The 23,215-nt window shown below is 41.4% G+C and overlaps 2 protein-coding genes across 2 annotated transcripts; both read right to left on the bottom strand.

Annotated features, from left to right (window-relative positions):
* Positions 1 to 2,893: 2,893 nt before the first annotated feature.
* On the bottom strand, positions 2,894 to 10,643 carry drd1a (dopamine receptor D1a). The gene is made up of 2 exons (XM_033632769.2): positions 10,331 to 10,643; positions 2,894 to 7,928 (listed from the first exon to the last, which is right to left on the bottom strand). The coding sequence occupies exon 2, from the start codon at positions 7,570 to 7,572 to the stop codon at positions 6,454 to 6,456; it is 1,119 nt and encodes a 372-aa protein (XP_033488660.1). The 5' UTR covers positions 7,573 to 7,928; positions 10,331 to 10,643; the 3' UTR covers positions 2,894 to 6,453.
* Positions 10,644 to 14,352: 3,709 nt separating this feature from the next.
* On the bottom strand, positions 14,353 to 16,115 carry LOC144463884 (uncharacterized). The gene is made up of 4 exons (XM_078169650.1): positions 15,931 to 16,115; positions 15,736 to 15,780; positions 14,868 to 14,996; positions 14,353 to 14,769 (listed from the first exon to the last, which is right to left on the bottom strand). Exons 1-4 carry the CDS (start codon positions 16,069 to 16,071, stop codon positions 14,671 to 14,673), a joined length of 414 nt encoding a protein of 137 aa, XP_078025776.1. The 5' UTR covers positions 16,072 to 16,115; the 3' UTR covers positions 14,353 to 14,670.
* Positions 16,116 to 23,215: the final 7,100 nt, after the last annotated feature.

A 23,215-nucleotide genomic window follows, 5' to 3' on the forward strand; every position in this document is an offset into this window, starting at 1 on the left:
TCTGCTCATAGGAAGCTAGGATGAATCCTAGAGAGTAAATCCCCTAAAGAAAACACACACACAAGACTTAAAATGCTATTTTTGAGGAGGCTTTATTATCTACACAATTTTATTGTTTCTTATCTCTGAAATTTAAGTAAATAAAAGCTTTGTTTCCACTGAGGGAAATGGTTTCAGCTCACAAAAATAGACAAGAGGTCTGTGTTGCTGCGACCATGTAGTTACATCTCTAGGAAGTGCACATCAGGCTAAGGCTTAGGTTATGGCGTCAGCTCTACATTGATTCAGAGCCTACGTCATAGCTACTGCGTCGATTCAATGCAGAGGTATAAATTCCGCCTCAGTGAACGTATATTGACGGTGCACAAATGCCCAAAGTGGTTACAACGCAGTCTGTTCGTTGCTGGTGGCTTCTGCGTTCTTGCTCCACACTGGACCAATATCAAACATTGTGGTTCCCATCAGTCACTTAGACACAAAAACACAGTAAAATAGTTTTCAGGTTGAAAAAATATGTAAGTTACCCTTTAATGAGGATGTTTCTGAACAGTAGCTCTGTTCTTCTCATTAGGAAGCCTTTTGCTTCTACTGTACCTCTCTGTTCAACAGCATCGTTTCTCGCTCTCACTCACTCTCACTTCCTGCCACTTACAGATGGGTGACAAATTGAAGGAAAAAAAACTCATTAAATGGATCAAGCAACATAATGGAAGCAGATGCATAAATACAGAGCATGAAGGGCGACTCAGTGATTTAATGAAGGTGAAAATGATGTGAATCATATGATCTGATCACAGTCACAACAACTTACCATAAGTCAGCACCTCCGCCACTGTCATGGAAACCCCTGATATATTTTGAAGAGTCACTCTTCAGTAGAGTTTCAGAGACTTGCATGGTCTTTATATTGATTTTTCCTTTAATCTGCCATGCATCTGTGTATTCTAATGTTTATTTTGACCCGTGGAAAAAGTATTGAAAGTCAGAAGGTCCCCATTTGTTGTGTACTCCCTTTCTGTCTTCTATAATAATTCTGTTTCTCTGCTCTCATCTCTCTCTCTGAAGAACCCTCTCTGGTTCTCCCTTTCCCCTCATTCCCTTGCTCCTTTCCCAGTGGTGGGGTCAGAGAGCCTGTCCTCTCCACTGGAGCCAGTTGGAGTGACGAATGGCAACGCAGCACTGCCGGCGGCCCACAGCACAAACAGTAAATAGAGCGAGGGTGGAAGGAAGAGCGCGGAGGGGTGTGATAAGAAAGAGAAATGAAGAGCAGGAGTAAACTAGGAAGAGGAATCGAGGGGCTTGGCGCAAAGGACAAAAACTAAAGGTCAAAAGATGTGCGGGGCGATCTTGTATCTATTTTTGAATCACTGGATGAAATGTGTTTACATTCCTTTAAAATGTATTCTACTGTTTAGAAAATAGCCTCTCAAATTCCCACTAGATGACTGAGTGTGTTGCAGCAGGGCCCTGATATGTCTTGTTGATATCTTCTTTCTCTGTCAGTTAAAAATGAATGTAGAGCATCTGTTTACCTCAACAAGGAGACCAGACAAACAGAGCGACAGCATTTTTCAACATGCAGTGCATGGAGTGCTTTCATGTCTGTCAGCATGTAACTGTGTTGACGCACTTTGGATGGAGCCACCAACACGCTCACTCTCAATTATGCTTATCTTGATGTCGTGTGAGGTATTAAAAATGCATTAGGCTCTCGCGCAATTATGATAGCTCTGCCAGTTGTGAATAATACATATTTAATGGAGAGTAATACAGATCACGGCAAACTGTTTAATTGCATTTTAATTCCCCAAGATGCCGACTGGAGAGACAGGGTGACATGGAAATCATTAACTACATTAAAAATCCGCTTTTCACGTGGCCAGGTGTGCCCGGCCGTAAGCAGACGGCCGCAGACCGCAGAGGATACTGCATTATGGATGTGACAGCAGTCTGACTTTGGTGATACTTGTGGGTTATGTGATATTTACAGAGCATCCTTTGAGTCTCCCTTTTTAAGTAGCCATTGCTTGATACTTACATAAGACTCTGTCTCTTTCCTTGCCCCCTTCTCTCTCCCTCCCTGCCTCAGTAAATCATTTCCTCAGGGCAAGTCATTAGCATCATCTGAAGTTGCCACGTCTAACATCGCTCCTCCGACGTGCCAATCTAAAAAGACAGTATCGCTTTGAGAACCCCACAAACTCCACGGCAACACAAAGATAGCGAAAGTAAACAAATTCTCTGTGTTTACAGAGTGCAGCTGACATTGCAGGGACTCTGGGCTGGGCACTGGAGCAGGTGACAGTCACACTGCCTACACCACACACATAAACACACACATGCACACACACCCTGTCTTGTCGCCACCTCAGCCATCACTCTGAATGATGTCAGTCAAATTAATTACTGTTCCCTTCCCGTGTCACGCTTGAGGAGGTTTCACAGAGGCAAGGACAGTCCGGGGCCCAGAGAAAGTGGGCTTTAAAGGACAACTGTGTGTGTGTGTGTGTGTGTGTGTGTGTGTGTGTGTGCAAGCAAGCAAGCAAGAGTTATCATCACAGTATTTACACTTTTTCATATTCCTAATGAACATGAACTGAATTTGATTAAAAAAATCTGTCCTCTAAATCTTTGGAGACTTGCCTTTTAATGAGAGTCGTTCATGATTCTTCAGTCACTTCCAAGTGTTGATGTGACAACACGCTGTGGCCGTTTTACACTTAAATACATCTCATTCCGATTTTTATGATTATTAAAGACCTGGCGCATCGACATCGAGATATTCATTAGTTTGAATAAACAAAAGCTTAATCTCAAATCATCTTAGATTTTGATTTATTAATAAAGAGATAGCAGGCAGATTCATGAGGGGATGTTTAACGGGGTCTCGCAAAAATAAAATCCATCACACGTCCTTGTCGCTGCTCTGCTCTCCCTCTGCACTTCAACTACCTCCATCTCCCTCTCACTCCCATTCAAGCATCTGAATAAATTAGGGCATGTAAGTTCATGTGACAGGTGCATCCTTGATACAAAGTTACTGAAAACTGAAATGTATAGTCACCTCTCCTTGTTTTGGCTGTGATCTAAAAATTCACTTTTAGTTTTAGGTATTGTTGCAAGAGTTCAGGCATTCACTTAGGGGTAAAAAACAACTTTAGTGCAATAAATGAATGAATGAAACAAAGTCAAAAGGTGCCACAGTGATTGCACTGCTTTATTATTCCAGGCTATTTACAAGTTCAGATTGGGCCTTTGACTTTGCTAATGATGGCAATATATCACCAGACCAAACAGACACATGAACACCTGAGTTATGTGAGAGTGAAATTTTGGATGTGAGACACAGCTGGTCCCGGTACGTTTTACCCTTTAGACTCTGGTGTGAAATGTGCTTGAGGAGGTTTGATCTGTGGAGGTCAAAGCTGCACACAGCACATCACACATACACCACACAGCGGATTTCACCAACATGGACACATACACTTTTATTAAGCTGTGCATTGAGATATTTCCACATGGCTGAAGCAGACACTTCCCAACTGTTTCTTCTGATGGCTTATAATGTTATGAATGAAACATAACAACATTAATTCATTCGTCAGACCTCTACTACATATTCTAAAGAGATCGTTTTTTAGCAAAGTACAAACACCTAGAGCTTTTGTTTGTGTCATGAATGATCACTGTAGCTCACGCGAAGTTAGCATATAAAAAAATAAAATAAATAGAGTCACCAAATTAGAGGTGGCCGGTGATAATGATGGCTATGCATCATAGTCTGCCACACAATGCTTCACGTTATAGAATAATTCCTGGATCTTGTCATAGATTTGGCTTTTATTTTTGATAAGTACTCACAGAGTTAAGGAAATAGTTTGACATTTTGGGACATATGCTTATTTGCTTATTGGAGAAGCAAAGCATCTCTAAAGCTCACTGATTTACTCTGCATATCTTATTTGGTTGTTTTGAAGAGAGACAGTAAAAACAACAAGGTTTTCCACAGGATTACATGTGGGACTATTTCTTGACCGGGCTCACTGACTTGACAGGCACTCCAGGAAGTCATCCAAAAAAAGCTGACTTTCTGGAATGAGTCAGCCTGAAGCTAACCCTCCCAAATTGTTAAACTTTTTCTTTAACTGCTGAGACCTGGGAACACACACTAAGGGTGCTTTCACACCTGCCCTGTTAGGTTCGGTTCAATCAAAGTCAAGTTTGTTTGCCCCCTAAGTGCAGTTTGTTTGGGCAGGCGTGAACACAGCAATCACACTCTGGTGTGCACCAAAACAACCAGACTGAGACCTTCTTGGAGAGGTGGTCTCAGTCTGGTTACAGATAAACTCTGGTGCGGTTCATTTGTGGTGAGAACGTGTTCTGACTTCGATCCGAACCAACTGCAGTCACGTGACACATTGTTTGGGTTAAACATGAGCATGTTACAGTCCTGGAGGATTATTAATGTGTATCTCCTCCTATACTGCCTTAATATTCACATTCAGCACATCCAATGTATCAAAACATTGTTTTCTAGTTGGAGCCGCGCCTCGTTTTCAAACTGTATGGTTTGACTAAAATGAACAATGACAGCAATATAGTACACGATGACCAGCGCTAAAATCAACCTGCGTAGTTGTCCCTCCATTGTAACATAGAAAGTGTCACATTTATCTAGAAATCTAGAGCAGCTTTCCTCACGCAAGGCATTTGATCTGGTCTGCTTGTAAATGCTGCAGTGAGAACATGAACCAACTCTAGGCAATTATGCAACTTTGTAACAAAGTTAGTCCCTGATTCAGACCAAAGCCAGACAACTCTAGGTCTGATAATCAGATCACAGGTTTCAAACACACCCTCAGCTTAGCCAAGTTTACATGAAAAAAGGCAAACTCTGCTATTATTCTTTTGGCTAATGCATACTAGCATACTACGCTACATTGTTAGTAAAAGAAGTCGGAGATATCCCCCCATGGGTTTATCTTTGATCTCTATACAACAGTGCTTTATCATTTTTTTTATACCACATCTCCACACTTCCTACTCTGTGCTGATATTAATTTCTAGTGCCACTAAAGTGCACCACCTTACAATAAATGTAAGTTTTGTAAAATGCAACTGCATTACGGTAATATTAGCTTGTCGCTCACAAGAGGCAGCAGAAGTATCAGATGAATGTTCGTTCCACAACACAGTTTCAGATTAGATTATTTGCTTTCAAAATAAGTCAAACTAATTACGTGCAGACTTTTGGTTTCGTCTCCAAATGTAGTGGCTTCAATGATCTGTGGGCAGATTTTCAACTAGTCTGATCATCTGTCTGCATCTGACTGACAGCCAAACCTATGTTGTTATAAAGCAAGATTATCCTTTAGTAATTCACTTTAAAGAGCTAATTAAAATTGATTAATCCAAACATAACATTCAGACAGTTCATTCAGCTCCTACATGGTCACAATAGTCAAAGACACCACAGGTCAAGCAACACCTTTGTTTAGGTCAGTGTCTTCTCCTTAAAAGAGGTCATCAGCTGTTGTTTGCAAAAAATACAGGACACAAATATGAGACTCATCCATAAAACACTTTCAAGCGACTAACAAATACTTTATGAGGTGTCTGTTGAGTAAATTTGGTTTAAAGTCACAATGATCTGACATTTGGATGAGCTATAAATTGTGAACCAGCCGTGAGATACAAGCTGCATTTTTCACGTCTGTGTACTTTCACCTCCAAAAGAGACGACTTCTCAGAACTTTCTTCTAAAATCACAACATTAATAGATGTAAAATCAAATCTGGGTTCATTCTTGCTTTAATATTTAATCACATGTGGATGTACTTAACCTACATGCTCATCTTAAACATGATTTGGTTTGACGCTTTACTGCTGGACTCCTCGCAGAGCACAGGATGTTAATGTAATGAGTAACAGTATTTCTGTGTGCTGTCATGTACTTTGTCATAGAGTGCATGCTGGGTGCTGCATTTACACTAAATTTGGAGGAGCATGTTTTGACAATGTTTGTGTTTGTGTACGTGTGTGTGATGGTATTGAAGAGAGCGGTGTCTGACAGCATTAGGGTGTGTGCTGCCCAGTCATGGGATTATCTATCCCAGGGGCGTGTCAGCACCGCTGCGCTCCCAGCTTCCTGGCACAACAGCGAAGAGTCTTAATCTCAATCCCTAAATCCCCTCTCCTCTTTCAGGAGCATCTTCCACTTGAAGACGGTGCAGCAATTGCGGTGAGCACGGCGAGCTCACTTTGACAGTCTGCACGTGGACAGGCCACTCGCCTAATGCAAACACGGGTACATGTAGGGTCACCGTATCCTTCAGTCACACTACGAGTCAGCACAGAGAGCAGCATCCTCGTTTGAAGTCGATCAGACCGGCCTCTACAGGAACTAGGACTCTTAGCATTAAGGATGAGTCAGTGCTGTGAGAGAGTCATGAGTCATTTCTTGTTTAGACTGACTGTCTCTATGTTGTGGCCTCCTGGATACAGTCTGTGGCAGCCCAGCAGGATGGAGAAGGCCTTGCGGAAATCTGCATTGAAGGCATAGATGATGGGGTTGAGGGAGGAGTTAGCCCAGCCGAACCACACGAACACGTCAAACGTGGTGGGGCTGATACAAGGGAAAGCCTCCCCTCCGCTCGACTGCTCGCAGAACGGCACCATGCAGTTGAGGATAAAGAACGGAAGCCAGCAGCACACAAACACCCCCATGATTACTGACAGCGTCTTCAGCACCTTGGTCTCCCTCTTGAACGTCATTTTGAAAGAGCTCTCAGAATCTGCGATGCTGGAGCCTCCGCCCATGCTGTCGTGTCTGTTCTTGGCACTTTCAGCCGCGCGCTCCAGGGCAGAAATCCTCCTGATTTGTCTGTGGGCAATGCGGTATATTTGGGTGTAGGTGGCCACCATGATGGCCACAGGGATGTAAAAGCTTATAAGGGAGGTGGAGATGGCGTAGGTCCTATTCAGGCTCGAGTCACAGTTCTCTGGGCTGCGGTAAGATGTAGCATTGAAACCTGAAGAGCTAGAGGACCCAGTCAGAGGGGTGTAGGATTTAGTTTGGGCCTTGTGCCAGTTGAGCTGCACCGGGATGAAGGAAATTAGCACAGATAGTGTCCAGGTCACACTGATCATCACATAGGCAACCCTGGGTGTCATCTTCCTCTCGTAGCGAAAGGGGCTGGAGATGGCCCAGTAGCGGTCCAGGCTTATCACACAAAGGTTCAAAATGGACGCAGTGGAGCACATGATGTCAAAAGCCACCCAGGTGTCACAGAAGGAGCCAAACGGCCAGAACCCGGCGATCTCTGTCACCGCTTTCCACGGCATCACCAGGATGGCAACCAAGAGGTCTGACACGGCCAGCGAGATCACAAAAAAGTTGGTCACTTTGGAGCGCAGATGTCTAAACTTGGTGACGGCAGCACAAACGAGCATGTTTCCCAGCAAGGTGGTGAGGATGAGCAGCGAGAGGAAACAGCCAGTTAGGACACGGCTCGACGGAGCCTCGTCCAAAAACCCGTTGTCGATTACAGTTGTAAGGTTCATGGGATCCATCCCTGAACGTGTTGGGGTTGGGGGGAGTTCATTTAAGTCATGCTGAAGAGTTGTGCTACATTATATCCACAGGGTTAGAATCTAGGAGGCTCCTGTGCTTCAGCCTTGCAAACAATCTTTGCCATTGTATCTTCTGACAAATGACAAAGGATGAGATGTTTGAAGCAAACCCTGTCTGGGCAGGACATTTGGCCCCTGACTCTGTAAATTAGATTTGACATCATTTGAGCTGCAGAGCTGAAGAAGTAGTGGTACCTTAATTCCTCAGTGGAATGACTCTCTCTGCCCAGTTTATGGTTCCCAAACTGCTGTGATGTTAAGCATCCTCTGTCTGCTTACTGAGGTCATCAGCACCCCTGTGGATTAAACAAATTAATTATACAGCATTTGATATATCTGTATTAGTTTAGATAATAGTTATTATCATAAAGTGCAACATTGGTTAGAATACTTTATTTTGGTTTTAGGTTTATTTAAGCTCTTAAGGTGAGTAGGGGAAAACAGGGTTGGTTGTCACATTCATTATATTATATTATATTTTGCTTCCTGAAGGGCCCTGTTAAAAAGTGTTGGTTCTGAATTTTTCAAAATTTTGATCAGAGGTCCCCAACCAGCATATTTTTTGAGTGAGACACTTAACACTGAGGTGAGATGAATGTTTTTCATGTCAAAATGTTAACATCCAGCTCATCTGTGTTTCTCTGCTGGCTTTTACACAATGGGTTTACATTATAACAGTTATTACTATTAAGAAGTATGAAGGGAGCACTTCAGTTTAGATTAGTTAGATAAGTTTAGTTTTTTCTTAGTCACAGTGATGAGTCTTCCTGTAGGTAGCAATTTTTTTTCATTAAATGGAAATGGGAAATGGTGGAGTTGAGTGTGTGGAGAGAGCCTTGGAGTAAGAGACAATTAAAAGGCAAAACCACATGCTGTATTGCCAACACATTCTCACTCCGACCTCGTCATATATTGACGTTTGGACCTTCCATGTCCAGATACGACGTGAAAGGTACCCTGGGTGCGTTGGATGTTGACATTCTGGGATGTGAAGTTCTGTTACATGCATCGTCTTCTTTCAAAATATACTTCTGTTTTCACAGGAAATTTACGGTTTACATACTATCTCTTTCAAAATAAATGTACCACATCAGTGCAACACTGCAAATTGATGTTTTTTTTCTCCAGCACGTGGTTAGGTTTAGGAAAATGGAACAGAGTTTGGCTTTATAATCTTACAGGATGCGAACACTGGCCTCCCAGATGAAAATTGGTGTTTGTTTGACCCATCCACCACCACTGCCACCCGCCCTACTTGAACTTTCGCCACCTTAACTTTGGTTCTTGTCCTGCTGTGTTTCCCCCTGACGCTACAGAGCGCCGATAAAATATAACAGCGACCAGGCGCATATCATGCTAACATTAAAGGACAGTTTTTTTCGTCAGTGTCTGAAGCCACAAGACACTGCCCAAGTGCTGGATTTGGACGATTTCGGAGCAAGACCGGGTTTGTATTGCACATACCATTCTTATTATTATTGTTTGTTAACTACTAAGTTGTTTATCTGTTGAGTTACCACTGGCTCTCATTCTTGTTAGTAATGAATACAATAAATAGAAAAATTGTTGTTAGATTAGGTGTTTGCTAAAATATATACATAAAATAAAATATAAAACAGTAGGGAATGCTTATCACATTCTCTTCGAGGTTGGTTGTCCAACCCGGTCTCACTCCGAAGTCAAAATCTGGAGCTTGGGCAGTGACTTACAACTGACAAAAAAGGCATCCGATACGCAGCCGGTTGCTGTTACAGTTTAACAGCGCTCGGTGGCATCAGGGGAAAACACGACAGGACAAGAATGAAAGTAAATGCAGCAAACATCCACTTTCACTCGGGAGAGCGGTGTTCGCATCCTGTAAGATTATAAAGCCAAACTCTGTTCCATTTTCCGAAACCCACCCATGTGTGTTACTTGACAAAGGGAAAAAGGTCAATTCGCGTTGTTGTACCAATATAGTGCATTTATTTTGAAAGAGACAGTGTGTACACAATAAACATCCTGTGAAAAGGGAAGTGTATTTTGAAAGAAGACAACACATGTAACAGGCAGAACTTGACACAGCGTCCCAGAACATCAACATCCAAAAGGGTACCTTTCATGTCATATCTGGACGTGGAAGGTCCATGATCGGAGTGAGAATGTGTTGGGTTGTCACATTTATTGTTCTTTGTATGCTTATATGCTTGTTCCATCTCAATCAAATTCAAATTCATTTTTAAAATTATCTCCAGTTTTATTTCTCTTCTATTAAAATAACAAGGATAACCAGCTCCATAGTGTGTGACTACTAATGCCACCATTAGTAGGAGGAATGTTGTCACAGACAAGATGTTTTTGACAGTCCATATCTTTTGAGCAGAATAAGGTAAGGAGAGAAACGTCCCTCTATTTCTATACCTAACACTTCGGGCTTCCATTGCACATTGGAAGAGAATCCATTAAAGATACTTTTATTAAGGGATCCAAATTAAAGTAAAAACGTTTGACAACCAGTCCCGATCTCTCCTATGCGATAGCTGATTGCATTGTGCATTGCTGTGCAAATGATCCGATTACAAACAGAATAAATAGACAGAATAAAAAGGGATTTCCCGTGAGCGCAATGTTATTATTAAGGCATAACCAATAAGAGTCACACCTTCCTACGTGCATGCCCCAAAATTTCTATTCTGATATTAATCATCATCACACTCACCTCTTACTCACAGTGCCAGCTGTAGCTTGATGTTGACATTTCAAAATAAACGTCCGGTCACTTTCATGGGAACTTAACAGCTTAAAGTCAATCCAAAAGGGCACACAGTCTCCATGTCCGACAAACACAAACCAGAGCACAGCACAGTCCCATTAAATCCTCGACGGGCTCCACATCGCTGACAGTTAATAAATAAATAACACACACAACAAATACTCAGATGTCACTCAGCCATCGCCGCTCCGGCTGCGTCCTGCTGCAGCCTCTGCTTGCGTCTGCGGCCAAAGCCCGGAGACTGTGCGCTCCCGCGGCTCGGCCTAACACCGGCGCTCTGACGTTGTCCCATTCAAGAGAAAGTGAATGAGAGCATGTGACTTTGGCCCTTTGGCGACCAATCACGCTATACTGCCTTTAATGCACAGCACGACGCAGTGCTTAACACTTGACTTTTTATCAGTGGCCTCTTGTGCAGACTTTAGAGGTTTACAACATCATTAAATTTACCTGTTAGCAGCAGTGCTTTCTCTTCAGCTGACCTGATTAAATCTTAAGTAACATCTTAATTAAATTGAGATGCAGGTTATAAAATTGAGTGAGGACGGGGCAAAACATGCGTGGTCAGTGTGTCGCTGAGGCCACCTAATGGAGAAAGTGAACTATTGCGCCTGTGGAGGGAAATCAAGCTGCAGGGACATTAAACTCTCCCTGTGAAGGTTTTTACTCCTGTGCAGGATTATAATGAATTAAATAGAGATATTTATGAAAGACAGGTTTATGCCCAGACAGAAGATTAGATCAGAAACTCTCATTTTTCATCCACCTGTGGCAGAGTTTTCCATGCAAAGACCAATGTCACCTTCAGCAACAGTCATTATTTCTGTCTGCTCTGACCGATAAATCGTGCACTGCTTGGAAGAAGAATCCTAGCAGTGTCTGTCAGCATGCCCGTAGTTGTTTTATTTAGTTCAAGCTGGTATCTGGCATGCAGAGCATCATGGGATGCAGAAACAATCGTGACATGCCAGCTGTCACCTTGCAGTGATGTAAGTAGTTCTGACAGGAGGAAAAGAAACAGCTTTTACCCTTTTCCTTCACAAGCATCCACCCTATAAGACGTTTAAAAGATGGGTCAAAGCCATGACACTGAAGGAGTGATAATAAAATAAGAAATACACACTGCATGTCACCCAAAATAGGCCTAATTCCATTAGCCATTTCCCTTACCATATCTCACTCTGTCTGTTAGCCTTAATCCAGATTATGCACCAATAAACTACTCTGACATTAAACACTACATTTGTAATATGACACACAAAAAAATAAATTATGTAAAAAAGAAATAGCATCGGCGTAAAGTCAAACTCGTTCTTGGTGGGTGTTGGCCTCCGCCAGGGTTGTCCCTTCTCACTGACCCTATTTGTGACATTCATGGACAGGATCTCGAGGCGCAGCCAAGAGGAGAAAGGGGTGTGGTTTTGGGGACCTCAGAATTGCTTCTCTGCTTGTGGCAGATGATGAAGTTCTGTTAGCTTCATCACACTGTGTCCTCCAGCATGCACTGGGGCAGTTTGAAGCCAAGTGTGAAGAGGTCGGGATGAGAGTCAGCACGTGCAAATCTGAGGCCACGGTTCTCTGCCAGAAGCTGGTGGATTGTCCCCTCTTTGGGTTGGGGGAGAGTTACTGCCTCAAGCAGGGGAGGTCAAGTATCTTGGGGTCTTGTTCACAAGTGAGGGTAGGATGGAGCGTGAGATGGATTGGCAGTTGGTGTGGCTTCTGCAGTGATGCAGGCGCTGTGCCGGACCATTGTGGGGAAGAGGGAGCTGAGCTGGAAGGCAAAGCTTTCGATTTACTGGTCCGTCTATGTCCCAACCCTCACCTATGGTCATGAGGTCTGGGTAGTGACTGAAAAAATGAGATCACAGATTCAACCGGCCAAAATGAGTTTCCTCCCTGGGGTGGTTGGGCTCTACCTTAGAGATAGGGTGAGGACCTCGGACATCTGGAGCGAGCTCAGACTAGAGCCACTGCTCCTTCTCGTCAAAAGGGGTCAGTCGAGGTAGTTTGGGCATCTGATCAGGATGCCTCCTGGGCGCCTCCCGCTGAAGGTGTTCCAGGCACGTCCCAGTGGTAGTCGGTCCCGGGGCAGACCCAGAACACGCAGGAGGGATTATCTCATCTGGTCTGGGAGCACCTTGGGGTCCCCCAGGAGCTAAGTTTGCTCCTAAGGAGAACTTTCTTTGTGCTTTCTTTGTGGAGCCAGCCTCAAGTGGCTATTCATAGAACTGCGGTTTTTGCCACGTGTTGGCTTTATTTATCAGACCCAGATGTTGCCTCATGGGCAGAACTGATTACACTTTAATATCTGTTTATTTACTGTAAGTAATGAAGCTCAGCGTAAGTTCAATCAGGAAGACTTTCTTTGCGCTCATCCATTCACAGTTCTCTCCCTCCTACTCCCACTGCTTCCTCTAATCAGCTGAATACGGTCGTTCACTCTTCTAATTATCCAGTCAAACTTTGCCACGATCTGTATCCGGCCAATCAGGATTCTGCTGCAAAATTTTTAATCTGCTCTCTCCCCTGCTGTTGTCAGCTGTCATTTTAAGCAGCAATTGTCGCGCCCTCCTCCACCCCGTTCACCTCCAGTTATCATATCCAGAGTCCAGAACAAGCTCAACAAAGGCTCATTCCTCTACTCATCCAGATGATCTGCACTTCTCCATCGTCCTCTCATCTCATCTTCACCACCTCTACCACCACCAGTGTCTAGACCCCAGGGGTGGGTCCTCCTCAAATCATACAATCTCTATTGGGTCTAATCGCCAAAGACTTTCCACATTTTTCTTTCTTATGTGCACATGTTGATAAATATTTTTTACTAGAAAAAACAAGTCTATCCTGATTGAAATATTGTTATTGTGATATTCAGTATCAACACTCTGCTGATCACCTCCCTCCAAGATCATTTAAAATTGGCCTAAAAGCCTGTGAAAGAGTAAAATATCAGTGTCCTTTTCTCTTTCTGCTTATTAGTCATGTGTTTATTGTTTTCATTCTTTTGTAAAAAGACCTCATGTTCTTCCCTTGTTCCATGGTCTTTTTCTGAGTGCTGATTTGAGGACTTCAAAGACACAGCAGCCAGACAGGATCCACAGTTCAAAGGTCAGAGGTGAGACCAGGGACCGACAAGCAAGCTGAGGTGCTGAGGTACTTTTCTGTGTTCAAGGGTGCAGCTGCTGCTCCTCTTGACTCGTATCACACACAGTTCACAGGCTCTCACTCCACATGGAGGCTGCTGCTGCATTTACTGTGAGTTAGGGTTTATCAAACATGGTGATTGTCTACTCATCTGAACTTTCCTTCTCAAACAAATACAGTGAGTCACTGAGTCATTTGCTTCAGACAGTTATACGTGACAAAGATGATGAGAGCAGATAAGGCAAACCTCAACTGCAGACGCATTTTCGCACAGTCTGTCAATCACACCATGCGCTCATGGAGACTTCTGCTGATACAACTTTAGCATCTCCTGTGCAGCCATTCAAGTCATGACAAAACTCCTGAGTGCTTTTATTCTGATGTGGGCTGACAGGTAGCTAGCCACCCGCAAAACACACTAGAGCTATGAGTAAGACAGCTGAGAGCAAAACGAGCTGTTTTAGGACCCAAAATGTTAGAAAACCTCAGCCCTACCTGCTGCTACTGCGGCTGTGGCTACATGTTTGTGCGTGCACATGTGGGTACATGGCCCTGCATATTCATCAGTCATGCATATCTCTGCAGGTTGAAGTGAGTCCATGTGTGTTTTTGTGCGCTGGCATGCAAACGGGTCATGTCTTACTGTTCTCCAGATGGGTAGAATAGATAAAAGAGACAGTGAATCGCTTTAGCGCTCTCTATTATGTAAGAATTTACACAGACTGAATTAAATCTTACTTGCTTGGCCTTTTCTCTGTTGACACCCAAATAGCGGCTCATAAAACATAGCAGTGAAGGATTTACAAATACTCAGTGAGAACAAATTATGAAAGTAGTTGATTTATTTGACGATAGCAAATTAAAAATATGAATAACCTTTTTAACATTTTGAATATTACTTTGCACCATCCAACAGGCTAAATACATCATAGAAAATGTCTGACAATGTCAAACAGTCTCATATAAATAAATAAATATGCTGTGAAATAAATAGACATAAATAGTGATGATAAATACATAGATGCTATTTAAAAAAAAAAAATCTGATTTAGAAACTGCATAGTAATGCATTCTCCGGTCATATCAACCTATCAGTGACAACTGAAGCAGCCCTGCATGAGGCAAACAACAGGCCAGAGTTTTCATCTTCTCTGTGACAGGTTTAGTTTCTTGAGGAAAAGTGTGTATGTTTTAAAAGGTAGCAAACTCCTTCTCTGCACCATTCGGCATATGGGGTTAGCCTGGAAGAGAACCAGAGACATTTCGGTATTACATCTCACACCACTGCTGAGCTCAGTATGTTTCAAGAAATCATACAGACATTTTTTGGTTGACTTACCTCCTGATGTGGGTCCAGAGCCTGCAGGTTTGCCTCAAGTTCCTGGAGAATATGCTCGTTCCCTTTATGCACCGTCACGTTGCCAAGAAGGTGTTTTAGCTCCCTGACATAGACGCTCACACAGGAGGACTGCAATTGAAAAATGACCGGGCCATGAAGTCAAAACAGTTGAACATGGTGAACTGAGTTCAACGTAACAAGAAGAGCAACAAAGCTTGGTCTAGAATCCTGGTTCCCAACCTGGGGGTCCCAATCCCCACTAGGGGTCACCAAAGCTTCACAGGCCTTCCTGATTTGAAGGTGTTTTTCTTTTTAACATGCAGCAGGTGCAGGCCTGTATCTTAGCACTCTTTTTGTAAAGTAGAAGATGTTTAGATTATAATTCAAGATATAACTGGATAAGGGCACGGTGAAGAGCTGAACACAAGCTCTGTTCATAGAGCCTTCACTCTCTGCTAAACAGCCTCATCCTGCTTTAGAAAAGTACCCAGTTAAGACAACCAAAGAGCTAATAGAATAATGGCCAAAGGTCAGGGAGAAGAAAACACTGAATTTGTCAAAAAAGGAAGCCTGTTTAGTGTGTGTGATTGCTGGAAATAAAAAATAAAAAATTAGGAACACTCATCTCTAATGCAAAAAATTCACAGTAAATAATCTGCTCAAAATTTACCCAAACTGCTAGTTTCACACAAACCTCCTGTAGTTACTGTGTTCATATTGTTATGCATTAAATATATTATGAAATATCTGTGAATTATGTCACATAGTCAGAGGTCATCCGTTTACTCAGTGACAGACAAGGGGTCCCTTAAGGAAACAGTTGGCAACCGCTGGTCTAAAACATTCAAGGAGCAGATTCAACACTTACCGCGTGTGAAGTCATTTCAGGTCCTGGTATGCGCACCATGTCTGGCTATAAAGACAGAAAATTCATTTAATTGATTTATTAAGCACGGGATATTTGAAGTGCCAGTTTATGACATTAACAGTCATTGAGATACATATAGTAAGGGCAAAGTCACAACAAGCTGCATGTGTGATTTTATCAATGCATCATACTCACCGATGTGATATTGACTTCTTTCTTACTGCAGAGGTGATGGAGTATGTCCAGTTTTGCTTTAATCTCCCCGTTCAAGGTTTTGTTTAACTTGTAACTGTAGCATAAATGCAGCAGGGCAACAAGGGCAAACACACACTTCATCTTTATGCAGCGTTGTCTCACTCAGTCTTCCTTAACCAGCTTCTCTTGTCTTAAGTGTGAGAACTGATGTCATCTGTATCTGCTCATTCTTATATACACACAGAGGTCAGAGAGGAAAAGGAAGTCATCAGCATGTCATCTCAAACACCTACCTGGAAATGCAAGTGAATTTTTTCCTGAAGTGTTATGTGCACATTGCACATTTTCAAGTCAGCAGAAATTAGGATAATTTTAAAATCTTTTAAAAGTGGCAAATGATTAAGAAACCACTGCAGACTATCGTTTTGACGTTTCATTATCTCTATTATGAGTGAACGGCAACAATCCTGTTTTACTGCATTCTGTAAAAAGACAGTCTTGCTAAGAAAACAGGGCTCTAGATATGACAAGGTTCCCAAGGTCATGAAATTACTAGAAAAGTTATGAAATTAGAAAAACTGATTTCTAGGCCTGAAAATGGTTTGGAATACACAGAATGTTTTTGAAAAATTTTGAATATGCATCATTTTGGCTACTATTTAAAATATGTTCATAAAAATGGCAAAACATATGTAATGTTTAGTGAAATTTGTTCCCTGTTATACTAATTTAACATATAGTGCTGTATTTCGTCTCTGTTGAAACCACAGACTGTATGGAAAAAGATGTAACAACTCCCCAAAAGTGAAGTTAAAACATCTTGATCACCTCCTGGTGGCTGGCTGCAGTGAATGTCATATAGCCTACTCCCTCCATGTTAGTGGATGAGATATGGGCCTAACCAAATACTCAATCTACACGTCAAATTAATTTTTCCCAAAGATGGTTTCTGTCATTCTAGGTAGTTCATATCACACTGATGTATATTCACATGTTTGTTTTTCTGATAAGTTTGGTATAATAGTTATTTGACAGGTGTTTGCCAGGAACTCAACAATGCAGCAATCACTACTGTGCAGACTCCAAGTGACGTCACCAGCACAAGATGGCAGCTGCCATATCCAGCATATTTTGGCTTAATTTTTGTATAAGTAAGTATAGTAAGTGGAGACACTTTGTCTATCTTTATATACAGTCTATGGTTAAAACGTTATTAATAAAGAAAGAAAGAAAAACACACGCACATCCAAACCAGAAGAAGGGCAGAACAACAGAAAAATCAAACAGCTCAGACTTTTTTTTTTTTTTTTTAAAAAGTGCGATGAAGAGCCTGACGCTCGAAACGTTACTAACTTGAATAAATTACGACTGAGCATTGGAGCCCTGCAATGTGCGAGCTGTTTGATTTTTGATTTTTCTGTTGTTTAAAACGTTATTAATATCATGTGATACACATGGACCAGATCAGCACTGTGTCATTGCCAAGGCCAGGCCGCTGTGATGGACGTAGAGGAAAGAGAAATACAGTGACCTTTGTCCTCCTAAGCAGTTCACCACTAGTTCAATTACAGTATACTTCAGTTCAGACTACCACAAAGAATCACGCTGTCACATCAGGAGAGATGTGGAAAAAATGCCAACAAGTCGTTTTGTAGCAGGTTAACCGAGGTTTTCAAACTAAGATATGAGGCACATGAGTATGGGATGATGCCCGACAAGGTGTCCATTATCAGGAATTAATGGCCGATGAGCAGCGGCCTCCGCGAAGGCCAAAGACTTCTAACTATGAACACCTTGAGAAGAATATTCATTTACATTTTCACGCATTTTGCAATTGAAATGCTGAGTTTGTCACATAGCACATGCCTTATGCAATGGAAACATTATTGACTACTCCAGTAAATCTTAGATGCAACTTAGCAACAATGGATATTTCTAGTCCGCTGAGCTCATAGAACCTTTTTGGCTCAGCTATGACCCAGAAAGCTAAACTTACGCTAGCAAGATTAAAAATCAATTACATTGTGTGCGGCTGACAAACAGTAAATATAGTTTGACAGTATGTTTAACAACAGGACCAGCTAGTTATCCAGCTACCCAGCTATTTATTGTCATATGCAGCTAGTTGGTGGCAGGAACGTCTGAGCAAATAAAGCTAGTAAGTGCTAGCAGTTTGCTTATCCAAAAATGCCTGGGAAGTGCATGTATAATAATATATGTCAGTATCGAAATATGGCCCCATCCACTTTAAACTACTTAAATAAAGGAAATTTGGTAAAATATTATGGAAAAGTTTTGAAAATTCTTTGGTTAAAATGTGCAGGACCACTGCTGTGAGTACTTTGTTACCTTGCAAATGTCTTGTCTAGACATAAAGAAAGCACAATATTTGGAACTGTGCTTTCAGAAAGAAGAGGCCTCCAATATTCTGTTATGAGATGCAGACATGTAAATGAAAATGTACTGACTACAACAGCCACAAATAGTGCCATCTTAAAGCTTCTAACATTTGATTCTGAGGTAAAGTTCAGCAGTATCCTACTGTGTTATATTGAATGGTACAGTGAGTTTCCTGTGAATATATAAAACACAATATAATTTCTCATTTTGTCCACTTCTCAGACTGATAAACTGATCGTCTTCTTCACAACACCCCTGCAGTTGTTGCTAGTGATTCAGAAGTGATGCCATTTATGTGGGAAAGCCTGTGCACATTTCACAGGTTGCACTCTTGTTTCCTCAACTGGACAGCCCCAGCTCAAAGCTTCCTAAATACATCACCCTGCTGTCATTTTTTTGAAAATTAAATTGTGGTAAGAGAGTGGGCGCCCTCTCTGCTGACATCATACCAAAAAATGCACAGTGACCTCATTGGTGACCATATAGACTGTTCATCCTTCTCAAGAATCTGCTAAATTTGAAACATCCTCTCACATTCATTAGTGCAATACTTTGAGGTCTGACAGCAGATATCAATGCTCCTACTACTACAACTGTAGTAATGACATCAGATAAACTGAGAAAGCACCATCGAGAGCAAAATATAGCAGTTTCTTCAAGTAAAAGGAAGTGTGTTCTTGAGGGGTGCAAAGAAACTAAGCTTCTGCTTTTTTTGTCTTCCCCACTGTCCAAATGTCCTCACACCTCAGTTTCTGTGGTCAGAATTTTTTTTTCGTTACTTGTCAGACTACAGCGTCATTGTGAGCCATGGTTGAACTGTAATGTCTGGTTGACTTTTCCTACGTCCAGTGCATGAGCAATTCTGATGACTCACACCAGCATGCCTGTGGTGCTTTTTTGTTTATCTTTAACAGATTTGTTAAAGAGGGGGTGGGGACATCCCTGACATACATTGTGGCCACTGACGGCACTTACAGCGGTGTAAAGGTTGGCGCAGTTTCGCCCGGAAACGCCTGCGGATGTCAATTCAATGTTCAGTGTCTGATCAGTGTTATTCAAGTGAATATATTTAATGAGATTACTACTGACATGTTAATGTGAGTAATAAATATATTTGGTAACACTTTACTTGAAGGTATCTACATAATAGTGTCATAACTATGACATGACACTGTCATGAACTTGTCATAAACATTATGTACATGTCATAAACGTTTATGACTGCTGTCATTAAGTGTCATTCGGTTTTTGTAATGACAAGTTGACATTGTTTTGGCTGTATTGATTATGACAACTTGACATTAATTAAAGTGACATTACCAGAAGATGTCGTTGTCATAACAACTTGACATTAACAAAAAAAATGCACCTCTTTTTGTGTTTATGACAAGGTGACATAATGATTATTTTAATTAGATGTCCAAGGTTACAGACTGATTCTAACACTCGGTCAGATAGATGTCTGGCAGGATATAATCTCTCAAGACAGATTCTGCAATTTACATTGTAAAGGAAGAAAAAAAAAAGTTTTTTTTGTTTTTTTTTACCGATGGATTTCCAGATTGGGCAGGATATGACACAAAACTGGCTGTCATGACACCATTATGACAGTGTAATGAATAAATTCTTTGACCTAAATTAAAGTGGTACCATTTTGCTTGTTATTAAGATATCATGATATAGTTACATTACTTTTGGATTACTCTGTCACATCACCTGAGATGCACCATTACTTAATTGCCAATATAACAATATAAAGTTAAACCTTATAGATCAGCACAAATCCTAATTCTAATACAGACATACACAAGATCTCTCTTTTATGCTCTTTGACAGCCAACTGCAAAGTTGTGAAAATTAGCCCAAACAGCCCTTCACAGAAAAATGTATCAAGAACAAGGCTACAGTACCGGCAGTATGCAAAATGTCTCAAAATAAATTATGATTAAAACTGTTATCATCATTAAATGTCTATTTCTATTTTGAGGCCATGAGATAAGCATTGTCAAACTGAATTTCTTTACAATACAACAACATAAAAGAGGTTGTCCTTCCAACCATCTAATGCAAACATGAATTTGTTCAAAATAATATCAATAAATAAAATAAGATACTGGCCTTCATCATCATATCAGATGATGATGAGACTTTAAAGGAAAACAACATTGCATATGAAATGTAATTTGAACTGTGCATTTAACAGGCCAAACACACTCAACTCACTGTAGCTCACTCACCAAACTAGGGCTGTGTTGAATTTCATACATAAGAGCCCCTTTTCCACCAACATTTCCAGCTTATTAGTAACAATTCACTATCAGCCGAACTAGCGTGCTGTCCTTGTGTAAGACATAATGTTACAGAGGGGGTTCAAATGATATATTTACTATCACCATGGGCATCGGTCAGAATGCAATGAGCCAGGAACTCCAGGAAGTGAATCTTCAAACTTAGGTTTATTTTTTAGAGAGTTTAGCTGAATTTAAATGATGAATTCAATAAAGGGTACAAAAACACACATAGGTGGTGAATCTGGAAGAAAGCAAAAATAAGATTAAAACCTAGAAGGTTATATTATAATAAGTGAAATAAGGTTACATGTCCATCTTAAAGAAATAAGGTTATTAGTAAACTAACATGGACATAGGACAAAACTAAAGAACAGATAACTTAAACTCTTAGCAGCACTGCCGCCCCATGCAAAGGTGAGGAAGAAAAGAGTGGTGAGAGGGAGTGCAGGCTTTTAATAAGGAGTGACCAGGTGAACTCAATCAGCTAAACAAGGAGTGACAAAAGGTGAAAACAAAAGCCAATCAGAAATGAGGAAAGGAGAGGAAAGGAAGTGAGGTATAGGAAGTGACGTGAGTGAGAAAAGGAATGAGAAAAAATAAGAGAATAAGGATCTTTACTACACATGACGTTAGTAACGGTGGATGAGAGACTGTGAATGGAGCGTACTGAATATCACTGTCTACATGTTTACATGTTGCTTACTGAACACATGTATTGATAAAGTATTGGCTTCTTACTCGCTAAGGGTTAAAGTCACTTACAGTAACGAGTGTAGCTGCTGTCAATTCGAGTTACCCATCCTTCATTAAAACACAAACAAAGGGAAGCTTGTAGAAATGAAATAAAGTTTTCAGCAGCTGCCCATGCCAGGAAGTGTGGAACGTTGCAAGTGTGAGTCCACCAATCAGCGTTCTTCAGCAAACAGCCTCGCCCCTCAATCTGAAAAGTCCTACCCCCCTACTAGGTACTTTTTCCAGGGTAAATTTGGGGTTGAGGGAAAGTGCATTAATGCGCAGAGGTTTTTTTAAAATTACGGGTAATTGATAAAAGTTCTTGCAGTGGAAAAGGGGCCATAGTCTTTATTATGGGGAAACGGTTCAGAATCTCCATCTCTGACCCCGACTTAAAATACTCAACGACTGCTAGAGGTGGGGATCTGTGGCATATATACATCCTGCTCATTGTGGGGGGAAGCACGGCATTCGGTGGTCAGCAGTGTGCTTAAAGCATCTCTCCTATCCTCTTCTTTCAGCCACCGCACCTTAAATTTTGGCAGTGTGACAGCTGCAAGGAGAGCATCTTTGCTGTCCAACGCCGACCCAAATCGTGTCTTGATGACCTGTGAATGCAATATAGAACGATTTGATAAGCTTGGCTATGTACAGTGTAATTTGTGCTGCATAGCTCAGCGGGGAGCATCATGTGAGTTAATGAGGGACTGTAACATATCTGCGGATTCACTACAAAAAAATAATAATAGATCAAAATAAATTTAAAAAAATAAAACAATGTATTTGGCTTTCAGATTTAAAATTATAAAACAGATCTACCTGTACTATGACATTAGGCAGACCCGCTGTCATCCGGGAGAGCCTGTTTTGCAGTGCCAGCGTCTTTGACGTTAAAATCTCCAGTGTTGGCAGGACACTGCCACGTATGTTAAGCTCTCAAATGTTTTCTTAGCTCAGTGTCCATCTTCACACAACACTCATCCAAGTAGCTTGCAAAAGTTTTCCTGTCTGATGGTGGCCGTCCGCTCCTCGTTACCTGTCCAAGGACAGAGGGATGTCATATGCTGTAAAGCCCTCTGAGGCAAATTGTGATTTGTGATATTGGGCTTTATAAATAAAACTGAACTGAATCAAGATAAAAGTAGCAGTGAAAATAACATAATGGAACTGTAATATATAATACATGTGCAGTATATGTACTGTCATAGTACCAGTACTGCAGATTTTTTGTTATGTCAAGCAAAATTAATCGACACTTAACCATGAGACTATACCAAATACTCTCAGGCCATACCATATACAACGTACATTTACTTGAATTATGTGGTGGGAGGCATCCTCTTGCACTGCCAACTGTGCACTTTCTGGTCACAGCAAAATATTACATTACATTTTTTTCAGCCGAAGCTTTTACCACAAGTCAACCACATGGGAACAACACAAAAAACGGTACATCAGCTTAATCAAATATGCTAATATACTTCAAGTGCTACATTTACAGACAATAAGGGTTTTTTTGTTTATAAGTTTGTATTTATTGGCCAAGGTTGAGTCTGAACAAAAGAGTTTTCAGTCTGCGATGGAGGATGTGTAGAGTTTATGCTGTCCTGATGTCATTAGGGAGTTTGATCCATCGTTGTGACTTAGTAGAGCAGTAGCCGGGCCCCCTCCGTAATTAGCAAGTAGCAAGCAAGCTGGGGTGTATGGCTTGCAAGTTTTTTCACCTAGGATGGCAAAGGCATGATCCGCCTTACTCTGCCTCTGATTGGCTTCCACTGATATTCTTACCACAAGCAGCAAGTCCTAGCAAATCAGAGGGAGAGTAGGGCGGACCATTCCTTTGCCATACCAGGGAAAAAAAT

The sequence above is a fragment of the Epinephelus lanceolatus genome, chromosome 7 (assembly GCF_041903045.1).
Source record: "Epinephelus lanceolatus isolate andai-2023 chromosome 7, ASM4190304v1, whole genome shotgun sequence".
In the NCBI taxonomy this organism is placed as follows: domain Eukaryota; kingdom Metazoa; phylum Chordata; class Actinopteri; order Perciformes; family Serranidae; genus Epinephelus; species Epinephelus lanceolatus.